At 30.7% G+C, this 18,069-nt stretch overlaps 1 protein-coding gene across 1 annotated transcript in view; it reads right to left on the bottom strand.

The window, feature by feature from the left end:
* LOC148939823 (uncharacterized) overlaps positions 1 to 18,069 on the bottom strand; it is a 111,859-nt gene that overhangs the window by 71,020 nt on the left and 22,770 nt on the right. The window contains exons 4-5 of the mRNA XM_089106278.1: positions 5,346 to 5,566; positions 652 to 1,404 (exon numbers count right to left, since the gene is read on the bottom strand). Coding sequence (XP_088962404.1) covers positions 652 to 1,404; positions 5,346 to 5,566 — 974 coding nt within the window. The remainder of the gene's footprint in view (positions 1 to 651; positions 1,405 to 5,345; positions 5,567 to 18,069) is intronic.

Here is an 18,069-nt window from a genome sequence, read left to right as displayed (position 1 = left end):
ATCACCCCTGGGAAAAAAAACAAAAAAAACAAAAAAACAAACCAACAAACAAATAAACACGCATCCGTGATCTTTCTTCTGTCAAAAAATAGAAAATTCCACATTTTTGCAGATAGGAGCTTGAAACATCTACAGTAGGGTTCTCTTATACGCTGAATATGATGTTGTGATTTTCATTAAGGTTCTATAACTTTTAGGGGGTCTTTACCCCTTTTTTTGAAAATAAGCCAAATTTTCTCATGCGCGTAACTTTTGATGGGTAGCTCTAAACTTGATGAAAGTTATATATTTGAAATCAGCATTGAAATCTGATTCTTTTGATATATCTATTGGTATCAAAAACCCGTTTTCTAGAGTTTCGGTTACCATTGAGCCGGGTCGCTCCTTACTTACAGTTCGTTACCACGAACTGTTTGATTCAATTTTATATTATGCTAATTATTTTATTTTATGTGTTATGTTATATTTTACGTTTTATAAGGTATGAGATACCTTTCATTGAAAATAAACTAGAACTTGAAAAAAAAATCAAGACTTATCTTTAAAAATCTTAAAGCATGTTTTAAAAAGCACTCTTGTACCTCCTTCAAATTCACAGTAAGAAAAGATTTAATAAAGAAGAAGAAGGAAGAAACAGAAAACCAGACTTACTTCAAAACAACTTCCTTCTTCTTTGGAGACGTTTTGGCAGAAGCATGTTTTAAAAAGCGTTCTTGTAGCTCCTTCAAATCTACAAAATCTTCATCAAAATCAATCTCCTCACCAGGTCTCCCACTCAGTTTGGGTTTTGTTGAACTTAAATTAAGCTTCCTATTTTTCGCGTTACACAAGTTTGGTTCTAAGCTTGGCGTTAAGAGAACACATGACTCTTCATTCAAACTTGAGTCAGGGATTATTGTTTCGCTTTCTATCACAAGACGAAAATCATCATCATTGCTATCATTATCTACAACTTTGTCCAGATCATCTGTATTTAAATTACTTCCATCGTTTGTGTTTTGTGCTTCGGGTAAAACTTCGAGATTAGACCCATTTAATTGGTTTGAGATAGTAGGGTCATCTGTGTCAAGAAACAGGTCAAGACTCTCTACCCCAATTCCATTCGAGTTAAGAAGTGAACTCTTATCAGGGGATATATCAAGATCGTTAGCAACATTTGGGCTTGATCTCTCACTAATGCCCTTAACCACTTCAGTATCAACATCGAAGGGACTGTTTTCAGTTTCTTCATGGTTTAGTTGCAATTCTATATCAGCACGGTTGCCAGGTTTTGGATCTTTAACTTCAATATTGAGTTTTGGATTCTCAACAACGTTTGCAACTTCGTTTGGTTCGTCTTCTTCTTCTTCAATATCCGGTTTGAAAAATTGCTCTATTTCCTTATCTCTTTGTTGAAGCTGCTGTCTAAAATAAAATCTTTTATAGTCTTTTATATTATTTTATTTTAGTGATTTAGTACTTTATTTCTGTATTAAATGTACTGAATATTTGTATAATATTATATTATGTCTAAATTATAAAGCACAAATAGCTTGATAAAAACTGCTGTATGGGTTTATGTGAAAACCGTCATAAAGTTTGATGCTTTCTATCACAGAAACGAATCTTTATAGTGTGTAAACATTAGCAAAGAAAATCTAAACTTTAAATTAAATAGTTGAGAGTAAAACAAAGAGCAAGCCGAAATTACTCAATTTTAGGTGAAGATTTCAACCCCTCAAAACTTCCCGTAGCAGAAGTTAATCTAAGGTTTGCTCTTACTGATTCCCTTGATCCATCCATCCTTGGTGGATCCCCTTGATCCATCTTTTGTGCAAACATTAGCAAAGAATTAATATTAAATCATAGTAGAAAATATTTGAGAGTAAAAACGAAAAGCAAGCAAACTTAGGTGGCTTACTCAATTTTAGGTGAAAACTTAAACCCTCACAACTTCCCTTACAAGAAGTTTGCCCTTACTGATCATATTTCATATTTGGAACTAAAACTCCCAACAAAAAAAAAATACATATGCCCATTTAGAATTTGCCCAAGGCGTTAAATGATCAAGCAGGAACCCTCAGTTCGGTTTAATAGCTATTAGAACGAAGCTCCATAGCCCTTTTGGAATATTATTTGAAAAAAACTACGTTTTCTAAAGAGTTAAAGAGGCTGAGTTACAAGGTCGAACCTTAAAACGTACAGGGATTAGGAGGCACAGTTGGGGGGCTGCCACCCCCAAACCCCCGCTTTCGCAGCCTTTAAATATAAAAAAAAATTTCTTTAAACTGAAAGTAAGGAGCGACATTAAAACTTAAAAAGAACAGAAATTATTCCGTATATGAAAGAGGCTGTGCCCTCCTCAACGCCTCGCTCTTTACGCTAAAGTTTGACTTTCTCACAACTCTTTTTTTAAACAATAAAAACTTTAGCGTAAAGAGCGAGGCGTTGAGGAGGGCACAGCCTCTTTCATATACGGAATAATTTCTGTTCTTTTTAAGTTTTAATGTCGCTCCTTACTTTCAGTTTAAAGAAATTTTTTTTTATATTTAAAGGCTGCGAAAGCAGGGGTTTGGGGGGTGGTAGCCCCAACTGTGCCTCCTAATCCCTGTACGTTTTAAGGTTCGACCTTGTAACTCAGCCTCTTTAACTCTTTAGAAAACGTAGTTTTTTCAAATAATTTCTGCACGTTTTTGTACAGTTTATTACTTATTATTGCTTGACTAACTGTTAGCTGATCGTGTCAGGAGTTAAAGTTGGGGGCTGCCGCCCCCAAACCCCCCGCTCTTGAACATTCTTGTGTTAAGGCTTTTAATTCCTGAATACTCAAATCACGTCGTACAGGGTGCCTCCTAATCCCTGTACGTTTTAAGGTTCGAACTTGTGACTCAGCCTCTTTAACAGCCCCCCAACTGTGCCTCCTAATCCCTGTACGTTTTAAGGGTCGACCTTGTAACTCAGCCTCTTTAACTCTTTAGAAAACGTAATTTTTTTCAAATAATTTAAAAAAGAAACTGAGTTTCTTTTCAAAGTATATAAAAAAGTTGCTCTGATGGTGAATCGAACCCGAGTTTTCCGCCTGAAAGTCTGAATCTCAGCCGCTGGACTATACAAACACAATAGTAATTGTTGTTTAGCAAATAGAAGGTATTTTCGACGCAAGCAAATTCCCAAAAATCTTGATATGTGGTTTTTGGAAAACAGGGAAGGAGTGATCAGATTGAGCTGAAATTTCGACGATAAGCTCCCAGGCCCCAGGAAAGCTTATCCTCTAAATTTCAGCCCGATCAGACAACGTTAAAGGGGGGTTGTGGAGGGAAAAATTAACATGGGCTAATATAGGAAAACGAGGTTTTTCGTAAATGTAAATTGGGGGGATAATTTTTTCGGTATTAAAATATCAAAAAGCCCTAACAGGTCGAATTCTGCTTCGAATGAGTCCTAATTCAACCGGCTCCGTTGCCAACTGTGGCCTGTAGGCATGGCTAAGAAAAAAAAAACGAAAGGAATTTTAAGTGGCGAGATTTGGTTTTTTGAAAACAGTTAAGGAGTGATGGGATTGAGCTTAATTTTGGTTTTGATGCTCCGGGGCACCTGTAATGATTAACCTATAATTTTCAGCCAATTTGGTAAAATTTAATGGGGGGCTGTGGTGGTTGGGTCGAATCTTCCGGCCCTGTTTAATCCATGACGATAAAGTCGGAGGAGGATGAAATTTTGCAAGTTTCTTAGTTTCAGCTTGGGCTACAAAATGCAATTACCGCCGTCTCTCTGCGACCTCTAGGACCTGAAATCGCTTAAGATTGTGGTGGGTCGCCTCTTTATAGAGGCACAAGTGTGCCTCCTTGACTTCTAAGTCAGAATAACCCTAATAGCTTACATACTTTAAGCGTACTTTTTTAAAGTTGTATAGACTCGGTTTCAGAACCGGGTTTCATGAATAAATGAGCTGGGTATGATTAAAGAAATAACAATTAAACAGTTTTAAAAGGTGAGTATGAAACGGGAGTGACTGTAAAACAGTTTTTAAAGGCGAATATGAATCGGAAGTGACTATAATACAGTTTATAGACGTGACTAGGGATCGGGAGTGACTAAAGTGGAGCGGCTTTCCGGTTTGCTCAGACTTCTCGAAAACCAAACTACATGGAATATAAGAAAATGAGTTTATCAAATACGAAAGATCAACTGAATTATTATTAGTTACGAATGGCTTTCTAAAATTATTATTAGCGGCAATAAAGTGAAGAGAAAAATCTAGAGTTACAAAAAAAAAGACTTTTAAAAACGACTAAAAATGTTTTCAAATGCATTTTTGTTACGTTTTTACGAGTCAGACAAAATTTCCGGGGGGGGAGTGGTAAACCCCGTACCCCTCCTGGATACAGTTTTATGTCTTATCAGTTTTTAGTAGTCTTCATCAAAAGCTAAGCCAGTAATTTGATTAACGAAAAGAAATAAGAAGGTAAGAATGACGCCCTTAAAAAAAAAAAAAAAAAAAAAAAAAAAAAAAAAAAAAAAAAAAAACGCATAAATACACCAGGTTAGGGAGTTAAGCTATGATTTAAAAAAAGGCTGTCAAAGCAAAATATACAAAAACAACTTTTTAGGGCTGAAAGTGATGAAAGAAAAATTAAGATGGCCAGGCCACGTTATACCAATTTTATACGTTATACCATTTACAAGAGTGTGGCTTTTGGTCATCTATTCGGGCTCAAATAACAAACGGGAGTGATTAATCCAATTCAGTCCATAAAAGTGACACGTTTCTGACGGATTTCCGCAGTAATGAGAAATGGTTGAAACACTAACATTTCATTATTGGAAACAAAACGTTCAGACTTAAAACACTGCTTAACCTCTTGCTAGTGGCACCAGCAACACTCAGCCTTTAAGTTACATTTTTCTGGTGGCTTTCAGCAGTTATGAGAAATGGTTGAAACACTAGAATTTTATCATTAGAAACAAAACGTTTAGACTTAAAACACCACTTAACGTCTTACTTGTGGCACCAGCAACACTCAGCCCTTAATTGACATTTTCTGGTGGCTTTCAGCAGTTATGAGAAATGGTTGAAACACTAGCATTTTATCATTAGAAAGACAACTCAAATTTAATACAACATTAAACTTCTTGCTACTGACACCTGCTACATTCATCTCTTAATAGACACTTTTTTGGCGTTTTCAGCAGTTATGGAAATGGGTTGAAACACTAGCATTTTACCATTAAAAACTAAAAGTTCAGATTTGAAGCACTAGCTACATTCATCCCTTAAGAGACGTTATTTAGTTGGCTTTCAGCAGTTATGACAAATGGATAAAACACTAGTCATTCTTCAAGAAGAAGAAGAATATAATACTTACAACACTGGTCGCAAATCTTCTTCATCAAGCCTCAATGAAGTGCCAAGCTTAGGCTTAAGCTTCCATGTTTTCATACTGAGAAATTCCTGAAGAGTCCTCTGTTTTGGTTTGTGGTAAGGCACAGACAATGGAGCTTGTCTTTGCAGCTTCTGTGACTCACTGTAGACTTTCAAAGTCTCTTCCTTTCTTTTTTCTAATTGTTTTTTCGTCCCAGGAAGACCCTTAAAAAAAATAATACTTCAAAGCAAACACACTGTGGTGTAACCCTGTACCCACACATCCTTACAATACCTACAAAATACCCACACATCCATGTACAATACCCACACAACCTCAGCTAGATACCAATGTACAGGCATACAGGTTGCTTCAATCTGTGCTATAGAACTTTTCACACTAGCACAACTTAAGACGTTACCATGTGTTGTGTTATTTTACAGAGCAAATTTTACTCATAATTCAAATTTTGTTACTTTTTTTTAAAATACAAAAACAGTTATTTTTGCAATTACTAATTACACTTAAGTTAAATCTTAAACTATATTTGGCACAAGATCATAGGCAGCAGAGTGCTGCCTAAGTAAAGAGCTAATTGCTATGTATTATTCATTTTGTTCTTTTTCCCCAAGCTCACTTCGTACGGAATGAGCTGTCCTAGAAAGAGTCAAAAGTGATTATAGAGCAACCAGCCCCCCATTCTCTTTTTAGATACCCCCTTCTCAACATTGCCCAAAATGTTTAGATAGCCATTTTGTTAAAAATAGTAGAAAGGTGAGACAGAGATTATTTGCAACTACAATTGTGACTACTACTTCTCTTACCGTTACTACAATTATATAGCGAGTATTACTACTACTATTTGCAAATACTCCTGTGACTCTTTGCGACTGGGACTACTTACGACTGCGATCTCTTGCGAATGTGATTGCGAGTGCGACTACTCGCGATTGCAACTGTGACTACTTGTGGTTGCAACTACTTGTAACTGTGACTGCAACTACATATAAATGTGACTTCTTACGACTACGACTGCAACTAAATGCGAAAGAAAAGAGAAACTTCTTACGAATGCAACAACTGGCGACTACAACAGTGACTACAGTGACATTACTAGAGTGACATTACTACTACAAATGATACTGTTACTTTTAATGCTACTGCAACTACTAATTTTCAATCATTGAACTATACAAAGAGAGTTTTATGCGTACCCTGGTTGTAAAAATAGTATAGATACAACATTTCAGAAATGGAATAAATTATTAAATTGAAATTCTAGAGGAAAAAAAGAGGGGTTGAGATTTAAATTAATAGATTTTATGTATATCCAGATTGTCAACAGGGTACTGTACAAAATCCAAGGCACGGCTAAGGGTACTACTTAGATTGTTTGTGTCAATTTTCGTTTCTTGCATACTATGAGGATTTTCTTTCTTTTCTATAAACCCGAAGTTGCCATAACGTTAACAAATAATGTTAAAAGATCTAAAGTTGCCAATACTTCCAGGAATGAATATCAGTAACCATTAAACTGTCAATTTATATTTCTTAGTTATTATGAGGATTTTCTTTCTTTTTTATAATCCCGAAGTTGCCATAACGTTAATAAATACAAAGTTGCCAAGACTTTCAGAAATGAATATCACTAAATAAACTGTCTATTTACATTTCTTGGTTATTAAGACTATTTTTTTTTCCTTTTTTAAAAATCCAACGTTGCGATAACATAAATACATCCAAAGTTGCCAAGACTTTCAGGAATGAATATCAGGAAACATCAAACTGATAATTTATATTTTTTGGTTATTATGAGGATTTTCTTTCTTCTTTATATACCCAAAGCTGCCATAACTTTAATAAATCCTATGTTGCCAAGACTTTCAGGAATGAACATCACAAAATATTAAGCTGTCAATTTATATTTTTTTGGTTATTATGAGGATTTTCTTTCTTTTTTGTAAACCCAAAGCTGCCATAACTTTAATAAATCCTATGTTGCCAAGACTTTCAGGAATGAACATCACAAAATATTAAGCTATCAATTTATAATTTTTGGTTATTATGAGGATTTTCTTTCTTTTTTATAAACCCAAAGCTGCCATAACTTTAATAAATCCTATGTTGCCAAGACTTTCAGGAATGAACATCACAAAATATTAAACTGTCAATTTATATTTATTGGTTAGTAGGAGGATTTTCTTTTATTTTTATAAGCCCGAAGTAGCTACAACGTTAATATATCCAAAGTTGCCAAGACTATCAGGAATGAACATCACAAAATATTAAACTGTCAATTTATATTTATTGGTTAGTAGGAGGATTTTCTTTTATTTTTATAAGCCCGAAGTAGCTACAACGTTAATATATCCAAAGTTGCCAAGACTTTCAGGAATGAATATCAGAAAATATTAAACTATAAATTCATATTCCTTGGTTATTATGATGATTTCCTATCTTTTTTATAAACCCGAAGTTGCCATAGCGAAGTTGGCTTATTAATATATAAGGTTAATAAATCCAAAGTTGCCAAGACTTTCAGGAATGAACATCACAAAATATTAAGCTGTCAATTTATATTTTTTGGTTATTATGAGGATTTTCTTTCTTTTTTATAAACCCAAAGCTGCCATAACTTTAATAAATCCTATGTTGCCAAGACTTTCAGGAATGAACATCACAAAATATTAAACTGTCAATTTATATTTATTGGTTAGTAAGAGGATTTTCTTTTATTTTTATAAGCCCCAAGTAGCTATAACGTTAATATATCCAAAGTTGCCAAGACTTTCAGGAATGAACATCACAAAATATTAAACTATAAATTTTTATTCCTTGGTTATTATGAGGATTTCCTATCTTTTTTATAAACCCGAAGTTGCCATAGCGAAGTTGCCTTATTAATATATAAGGTTAATAAATCCAAAGTTGCCAAGACTTTCAGTAATGAAAATAAAAAAATATTAAGCTTTCAATTTATATTTTTTGGTTATTATGAGGATTTTCTTTCTTTTTTATAAACCCAAAGCTGCCATAACTTTAATAAATCCTATGTTGCCAAGACTTTCAGGAATGAACATCACAAAATATTAAGCTGTCAATTTATATCTTTGGTTATTATGAGGATTCTCTTTCTTTTTTATAAACCCAAAGCTGCCATAACTTTAATAAATCCTATATTGCCAAGACTTTCAGAAATGAACATCAAAAAATATAAAGCAGTCAATTTATATTTTTTGGTTATTATGAGGATTTTCTTTCTTTTTTGTAAACCCAAAGCTGCCATAACTTTAATAAATCCTATGTTGCCAAGACTTTCAGGAATGAACATCACAAAATATTAAGCTGTCAATTTATACTTTTTGGTTAGTATGAGGATTTTCTTTCTTTTTTATAAACCCAAAGCTGCCATAACTTTAATAAATCCTATGGTGCCAAGACTTTCAGGAATGAACAACACAAAATATTAAACTGTCAATTTATATTTTTTGGTTATTATGAGGATTTTCTTTCTTTTTTATAAACCCAAAGCTGCCATAACTTTAATATATCCTATGTTGCCAAGACTTTCAGGAATGAACATCACAAAATATTAAGCTGTCAATTTATATTTTTTGGCTATTATGAGGATTTTCTTTCTTTTTTATAAACCCAAAGCTGCCATAACTTTAATAAATCCTATGTTGCCAAGACTTTCAGGAATGAACATCACAAAATATTAAACTGTCAATTTATATTTTTTGGTTATTATGAGGATTTTCTTTCTTCTTTATATACCCAAAGCTGCCATAACTTTAATAAATCCTATGTTGCCAAGACTTTCAGGAATGAACATCACAAAATATTAAGCTGTCAATTTATATTTTTTGGTTATTATGAGGATTTATCTTTCTTTTTTATAAACCCAAAGCTGCCATAACTTTAATAAATCCTATGTTGCCAAGACTTTCAGGAATGAACATCACAAAATATTAAACTGTCAATTTATATTCATTGGTTAGTAGGAGGATTTTCTTTTATTTTTATAAGCCCGAAGTAGCTATAACGTTAATATATCCAAAGTTGCCAAGACTTTCAGGAATGAACATCACAAAATATTAAGCTGTCAATTTATATTTTTTGGTTATTATGAGGATTTTCTTTCTTTTTTATAAACCCAAAGCTGCCAAAATTTTAATAAATCCTATGTTGCCAAGACTTTCAAGAATGAACATCACAAAATATTAAGCTGTCAATTTATATTTTTTGGTTATTATGAGAATTTTCTTTCTTTTTTATAAATCCAAAGTTGCCATAACATAAATAAATCCTATGTTGCCAAGACTTTCAGGAATGAATACCACAAAATATTAAAGTTCAATTTATATTTATTGGTTAGTAGGAGGATTTTCTTTTATTTTTATAAGCCCGAAGTAGCTATAACGTTAATATATCCAAAATTGCCAAGACTTTCAGGAATGAATATCAGAAAATATTAAACTATAAATTCATATTCCTTGGTTATTATGATGATTTCCTATCTTTTTTATAAACCCATAGCTGCCATGACTTTAATAAGTCCTATGTTGCCAAGACTTTCAGGAATGAACATCACAAAATATTAAGCTGCCAATTTATATTTTTTGGTTATTATGAGGATTTACTTTCTTTTTTATAAACCCAAAGCTGCCATAACTTTAATAAATCCTATGTTGCCAAGACTTTCAGGAATGAACATCACAAAATATTAAGGTGTCAATTTATATTTTTTGGTTATTATGAGGATTTCCTATCTTTTTTATAAACCCAAAGCTGCCATGACTTTAATAAATCCTATGTTGCCAAGACTTTCAGGAATGAACATCACAAAATATTAAGCTGTCAATTTATATTTTTTGGTTATTATGAGGATTTTCTTTCTTTTTTATAAACCCAAAGCTGCCATAATTTTAATAAATCCTATGTTGCCAAGACTTTCAGGAATGAACATCACAAAATATTAAACTGTCAATTTATATTTATTGGTTAGTAGGAGGATTTTCTTTTATTTTTATAAGCCCGAAGTAGCTATAACGTTATTATATCCAAAGTTGCCAAACACTTTAAGGAATGAACATCAGTAAATATTAAACTATAAATTTATATTCCTTGGTTATTATGAGGATTTCCTATCTTTTTTATAAACCCAAAGCTGCCATAACTTTAATCAATCCTATGTTGCCAAGACTTTCAGGAATGAACATCACAAAATATTAAGCTGCCAATTTATATTTTTGGTTATTATGAGGATTTTCTTTCTTTTTTATAAACCCAAAGCTGCCATAACTTTAATAAATCCTATGTTGCCAAGACTTTCAGGAATGAACATCACAAAATATTAAGCTGTCAATTTATATTTTTTGGTTATTATGAGGATTTTTTTTCTTTTTTATACCAAAGCTGCCATAACTTTAATAAATCCTATGTTGCCAAGACTTTCAGGAATGAACATCACAAAATATTAAGCTGCCAATTTATATTTTTTGGTTATTATGAGGATTTTCTTTCTTTTTTATAAACACAAAGCTGCCATAACTTTAATAAATCCTATGTTGCCAAGACTTTCAGGAATGAACATCACAAAATATTAAACTGTCAATTTATATTTATTGGTTAGTAGGAGGATTTTCTTTTATTTTTATGAGCCCGAAGTAGCTATAAAGTTAATTTATCCAAAGTTGCGAAGACTTTCAGGAATGAATATCAGTAAATATTAAACTATAAATTTATATTCCTTGGTTATTATGATGATTTCCTATCTTTTTTATAAACCCAAAGCTGCCATGACTTTAATAAATCCTATGTTGCCAAGACTTTCAGGAATGAACATCACAAAATATTAATCGGTAAATTTATATTTTTTGGTTATTATGATGATTTTCTTTCTTTTTTATAAACCCAAAGCTGCCATAAATTTAATAAATCCTATGTTGCCAAGACTTTCAGGAATGAACATCACAAAATATTAAACTGTCAATTTATATTTATTGGTTAGTAGGAGGATTTTCTTTTATTTTTATGAGCCCGAAGTAGCTATAACGTTAATTTATCCAAAGTTGCCAAGACTTTCAGGAATGAATATCAGTAAATATTAAACTATAAATTTATATTCCTTGGTTATTATGATGATTTCCTATCTTTTTTATAAACCCAAAGCTGCCATGACTTTAATAAATCCTATGTTGACAAGACTTTCAGGAATGAACATCACAAAAAATTAATCGTTAAATTTATATTTTTTGGTTATTATGAGGATTTTCTTTCTTTTTTATAAACCCAAAGCTGCCATAACTTTAATAAATCCTATGTTGCCAAGACTTTCAGGAATGAACATCACAAAATATTAAACTGTAAATTTATATTTATTGGTTAGTAGGAGGATTTTCTTTTATTTTTGTAAGCCCGAAGTAGCTATAACGTTAATTTATCCAAAGTTGCCAAGACTTTCAGGAATGAATATCAGTAAATATTAAACTATAAATTTATATTCCTTGGTTATTATGATGATTTCCTATCTTTTTTATAAACCCAAAGCTGCCATGACTTTAATAAATCCTATGTTGTCAAGACTTTCAGGAATGAAGATCAGAAAATATTAATCTTTAAATATATATTTTTTGGTTATTATGATGATTTACTATCTTTTTTATAAAACCAAAGCTGCCATGACTTTAATAAATCCTATGTTGCCAAGACTTTCAGGAATGAACATCACAAAATATTAAGCTGTCAATTTATATTTATTGGTTATTATGAGGATTTTCTTTCTTTTTTATAAACCCAAAACTGCCATAACTTTAATAAATCCTATGTTGCCAAGACTTTCAGGAATGAACATCACAAAATATTAAGCTGCCAATTTATATTTTTTGGTTATTATGAGAATTTTCTTTCTTTTTTATAAAGCCAAAGCTGCCATAACTTTAATAAATCCTATGTTGCCAAGACTTTCAGGAATGAACATCACAAAATATTAAACTGTCAATTTATATTTATTGGTTAGTAGGAGGATTTTCTTTTATTTTTATAAGCCCGAAGTAGCTATAACGTTAATATATCCAAAATTGCCAAGACTTTCAGGAATGAATATCAGAAAATATTAAACTATAAATTTATATTCCTTGGTTATTATGATGATTTCCTATCTTTTTTATAAACCCATAGCTGCCATAACTTTAATAAATCCTATGTTGCCAAGACTTTCAGGAATGAACATCACAAAATATTAAGCTTTCAATTTATATTTTTTGGTTATTATGAGGATTTCCTCTCTTTTTTGTAAACCCAAAGCTGCCAAAATTTTAATAAATCCTATGTTGCCAAGACTTTCAGGAATGAACATCACAAAATATTAAAATGTCAATTTATATTTATTGGTTAGTAGGAGGATTTTCTTTTATTTTTATGAGCCCGAAGTAGCTATAACGTTAATTTATCCAAAGTTGCCAAGACTTTCAGGAATGAATATCAGTAAATATTAAACTATAAATTTATATTCCTTGGTTATTATGATGATTTCCTATCTTTTTTATAAACCCAAAGCTGCCATGACTTTAATAAATCCTATGTTGCCAAGACTTTCAGGAATGAACATCACAAAATATTAATCTGTAAATTTATATTTTTTGGTTATTATGAGGATTTTCTTTCTTTTTTATAAACCCAAAGCTGCCATAACTTTAATAAATCCTATGTTGCCAAGACTTTCAGGAATGAACATCACAAAATATTAAGCTGCCAATTTATATTTTTTGGTTATTATGAGAATTTTCTTTCTTTTTTATAAAGCCAAAGCTGCCATAACTTTAATAAATCCTATGTTGCCAAGACTTTCAGGAATGAACATCACAAAATATTAAACTGTCAATTTATATTTATTGGTTAGTAGGAGGATTTTCTTTTATTTTTATAAGCCCGAAGTAGCTATAACGTTAATATATCCAAAATTGCCAAGACTTTCAGGAATGAATATCAGAAAATATTAAACTATAAATTTATATTCCTTGGTTATTATGATGATTTCCTATCTTTTTTATAAACCCATAGCTGCCATAACTTTAATAAATCCTATGTTGCCAAGACTTTCAGGAATGAACATCACAAAATATTAAGCTGTCAATTTATATTTTTTGGTTATTATGAGGATTTTCTTTCTTTTTTATAAACCCAAAGCTGCCATAACTTTAATAAATCCTATGTTGCCAAGACTTTCAGGAATGAAAATCACAAAATATTAAGCTGTAAATTTATATTTTTTGGTTATTATGATGATTTCCTTTCTTTTTTATAAACCCAAAGCTGCCATAACTTTAATAAATCCTATGTTGCCAAGACTTTCAGGAATGAACATCACAAAATATTAAGCTGTCAATTTATATTTTTTGGTTATTATGAGGATTTTTTTTCTTTTTTATAAACCCAAAGCTGCCATAATTTTAATAAATCCTATGTTGCCAAGACTTTCAGGAATGAATACCACAAAATATTAAAGTTTCAATTTATATTTATTGGTTAGTAGGAGGATTTTCTTTCATTTTTATAAGCCCGAAGTAGCTATAACGTTATTATATCCAAAGTTGCCAAACACTTTAAGGAATGAATATCAGTAAATATTAAACTATAAATTTATATTCCTTGGTTATTATGAGGATTTCCTATCTTTTTTATAAACCCAAAGCTGCCATAACTTTAATGAATCCTATGTTGCCAAGACTTTCAGGAATGAACATCACAAAATATTAAGCTGCCAATTTATATTTTTTGGTTATTATGAGGATTTTCTTTCTTTTTTATAAACCCAAAGTTGCCATAACTTTAATAAATCCTATGTTGCCAAGACTTTCAGGAATGAACATCACAAAATATTAAACTGTAAATTTATATTTATTGGTTAGTAGGAGGATTTTCTTTTATTTTTGTAAGCCCGAAGTAGCTATAACGTTAATTTATCCAAAGTTGCCAAGACTTTCAGGAATGAAGATCACTAAATATTAATCTTTAAATTTATATTCTTTGGTTATTATGATGATTTCCTATCTTTTTTATAAACCCAAAGCTGCCATAACTTTAATAAATCCTATGTTGCCAAGACTTTCAGGAATGAACATCACAAAATATTAAGCTTTAAATTTATATTTTTTGGTTATTATGAGGATTTTCTATCTTTTTTATAAACACAAAGCTGCCATAATTTTAATAAATCCTATGTTGCCAAGACTTTCAAGAATGAACATCACAAAATATTAAGCTGCCAATTTATATTTTTTGGTTATTATGAGAATTTTCTTTCTTTTTTATAAAGCCAAAGCTGCCATAACTTTAATAAATCCTATGTTGCCAAGACTTTCAGGAATGAACATCACAAAATATTAAACTGTCAATTTATATTTATTGGTTAGTAGGAGGATTTTCTTTTATTTTTATAAGCCCGAAGTAGCTATAACGTTAATATATCCAAAATTGCCAAGACTTTCAGGAATGAATATCAGAAAATATTAAACTATAAATTCATATTCCTTGGTTATTATGATGATTTCCTATCTTTTTTATAAACCCATAGCTGCCATGACTTTAATAAGTCCTATGTTGCCAAGACTTTCAGTAATGAACATCACAAAATATTAAGCTGCCAATTTATATTTTTTGGTTATTATGAGGATTTTCTTTCTTTTTTGTAAACCCAAAGCTGACATAATTTTAATAAATCCTAGGTTGCCAAGACTTTCAGGAATGAACATCACAAAATATTAAGCTGTCAATTTATATTTTTTGGTTATTATGAGGATTTCCTATCTTTTTTATAAACCCAAAGATGCCATAACTTTAATAAATCCTATGTTGCCAAGACTTTCAGGAATGAACATCACAAAATATTAAGCTGTCAATTTATATTTTTTGGTTATTATGAGGATTTTCTTTCTTTTTTATAAACCCAAAGCTGCCAAATCTTTAATAAATCCTATGTTGCCAAGACTTTCAGGAATGAACATCACAAAATATTAAACTGTCAATTTATATTTATTGGTTAGTAGGAGGATTTTCTTTTATTTTTATAAGCCCGAAGTAGCTATAACGTTATTATATCCAAAGTTGCCAAACACTTTAAGGAATGAATATCAGTAAATATTAAACTATAAATTTATATTCCTTGGTTATTATGAGGATTTCCTATCTTTTTTATAAACCCAAAGCTGCCATAACTTTAATGAATCCTATGTTGCCAAGACTTTCAGGAATGAACATCACAAAATATTAAGCTGTCAATTTATATTTTTGGTTATTATGAGGATTCTCTTTCTTTTTTATAAACCCAAAGCTGCCATAACTTTAATAAATCCTATATTGCCAAGACTTTCAGGAATGAACATCACAAAATATTAAGCTGTCAATTTATATTTTTTGGTTATTATGAGGATTTTTTTTCTTTTTTATAAACCCAAAGCTGCCATAACTTTAATAAATCCTATGTTGCCAAGACTTTCAGGAATGAACATCACAAAATATTAAACTGTCAATTTATATTTATTGGTTAGTAGGAGGATTTTCTTTTATTTTTATAAGCCCGAAGTAGCTACAACGTTAATATATCCAAAGTTGCCAAGACTTTCAGGAATGAATATCAGAAAATATTAAACTATAAATTTATATTCCTTGGTTATTATGATGATTTCCTATCTTTTTTATAAACCCAAAGCTGCCATAACTTTAATAAATCCTATGTTGCCAAGACTTTCAGGAATGAACATCACAAAATATTAAGCTGTCAATTTATATTTTTTGGTTATTATGAGAATTTTCTTTCTTTTTTATAAACCCAAAGCTGCCATAACTTTAATAAATCCTATGTTGCCAAGACTTTCAGGAATGAACATCACAAAATATTAAGCTGTCAATTTATATTTTTTGGTTATTATGATGATTTCCTATCTTTTTTATAAACCCAAAGCTGCCATAACTTTAATAAATCCTATGTTGCCAAGACTTTCAGGAATGAACATCACAAAATATTAAGCTGTCAATTTATATTTTTTGGTTATTATGAGGATTTTCTTTCTTTTTTATAAACCCAAAGCTGCCAAAACTTTAATAAATCCTATGTTGCCAAGACTTTCAGGAATGAACATCACAAAATATTAACCTGTCAATTTATATTTATTGGTTAGTAGGAGGATTTTCTTTTATTTTTATAAGCCCGAAGTAGCTATAACGTTATTATATCCAAAGTTGCCAAACACTTTAAGGAATGAATATCAGTAAATATTAAACTATAAATTTATATTCCATGGTTATTATGAGGATTTCCTATCTTTTTTATAAACCCAAAGCTGCCATAACTTTAATGAATCCTATGTTGCCAAGACTTTCAGGAATGAACATCACAAAATATTAAGCTGCCAATTTATATTTTTTGGTTATTATGAGGATTTTCTTTCTTTTTTATAAACCCAAAGCTGCCATAACTTTAATAAATCCTATGTTGCCAAGACTTTCAGGAATGAACATCACAAAATATTAAAGTGTAAATTTATATTTATTGGTTAGTAGGAGGATTTTCTTTTATTTTTATGAGCCCGAAGTAGCTATAACGTTAATTTATCCAAAGTTGCCAAGACTTTCAGGAATGAATAACAGTAAATATTAAACTATAAATTTATAGTCCTTGGTTATTATGATGGTTTCCTATCTTTTTTATAAACCCAAAGCAGCCATGACTTTAATAAATCCTATGTTGCCAAGAATTTCAGGACTGAAAAACACAAAATATTAATCGTTCAATTTATATTTATTGGTTTTTATGATGATTTTCTTTATTTTTTGTAAACCCAAACCTGCCATAACTTTAATAAATCCTATGTTGTCAAGACTTTCAGGAATGAACATCACAAAATATTAAGCTGCCAATTTATATTTTTTGGTTATTATGAGAATTTTCTTTCTTTTTTATAAAGCCAAAGCTGCCATAACTTTAATAAATCCTATGTTGCCAAGACTTTCAGGAATGAACATCACAAAATATTAAACTGTCAATTTATATTTATTGGTTAGTAGGAGGATTTTATTTTATTTTTATGAACCCGAAGTAGCTATAACGTTAATATATCCAAAATTGCCAAGACTTTCAGGAATGAATATCAGAAAATATTAAACTATAAATTTATATTCCTTGGTTATTATGATGATTTCCTATCTTTTTTATAAACCCATAGCTGCCATGACTTTAATAAATCCAATGTTGCCAAGACTTTCAGGAATGAACATCACAAAATATTAAGCCGTCAATTTATATTTTTTGGTTATTATGAGGATTTTCTTTCTTTTTTATAAACCCAAAGCTGCCATGATTTTAATAAATCCTATGTTGCCAAGACTTTCAGGAATGAACATCACAAAATATTAAGGTGTCAATTTATATTTTTTGGTTATTATGAGGATTTACTTTCTTTTTTATAAACCCAAAGCTGCCATAACTTTAATAAATCCTATGTTGCCAAGACTTTCAGGAATGAACATCACAAAATATTAAGCTGTCAATTTATATTTTTTGGTTATTATGAGGATTTTTTTTCTTTTTTATAAACCCAAAGCTGCCAAAACTTTAATAAATCCTATGTTGCCAAGACTTTCAGGAATGAACATCACAAAATATTAAACTGTCAATTTATATTTATTGGTTAGTAGGAGGATTTTCTTTTATTTTTATAAGCCCGAA

The sequence above is a fragment of the Artemia sp. Qi Xiang Cuo genome, chromosome 20 (genome assembly GCF_049724085.1).
Source record: "Artemia sp. Qi Xiang Cuo chromosome 20, ASM4972408v1, whole genome shotgun sequence".
Taxonomy (NCBI): Eukaryota; Metazoa; Arthropoda; class Branchiopoda; order Anostraca; family Artemiidae; genus Artemia; species Artemia sp. Qi Xiang Cuo.
Note: the sequence above shows the minus strand (reverse complement) of the source record. Positions and strands in the feature narration are given on the sequence as shown.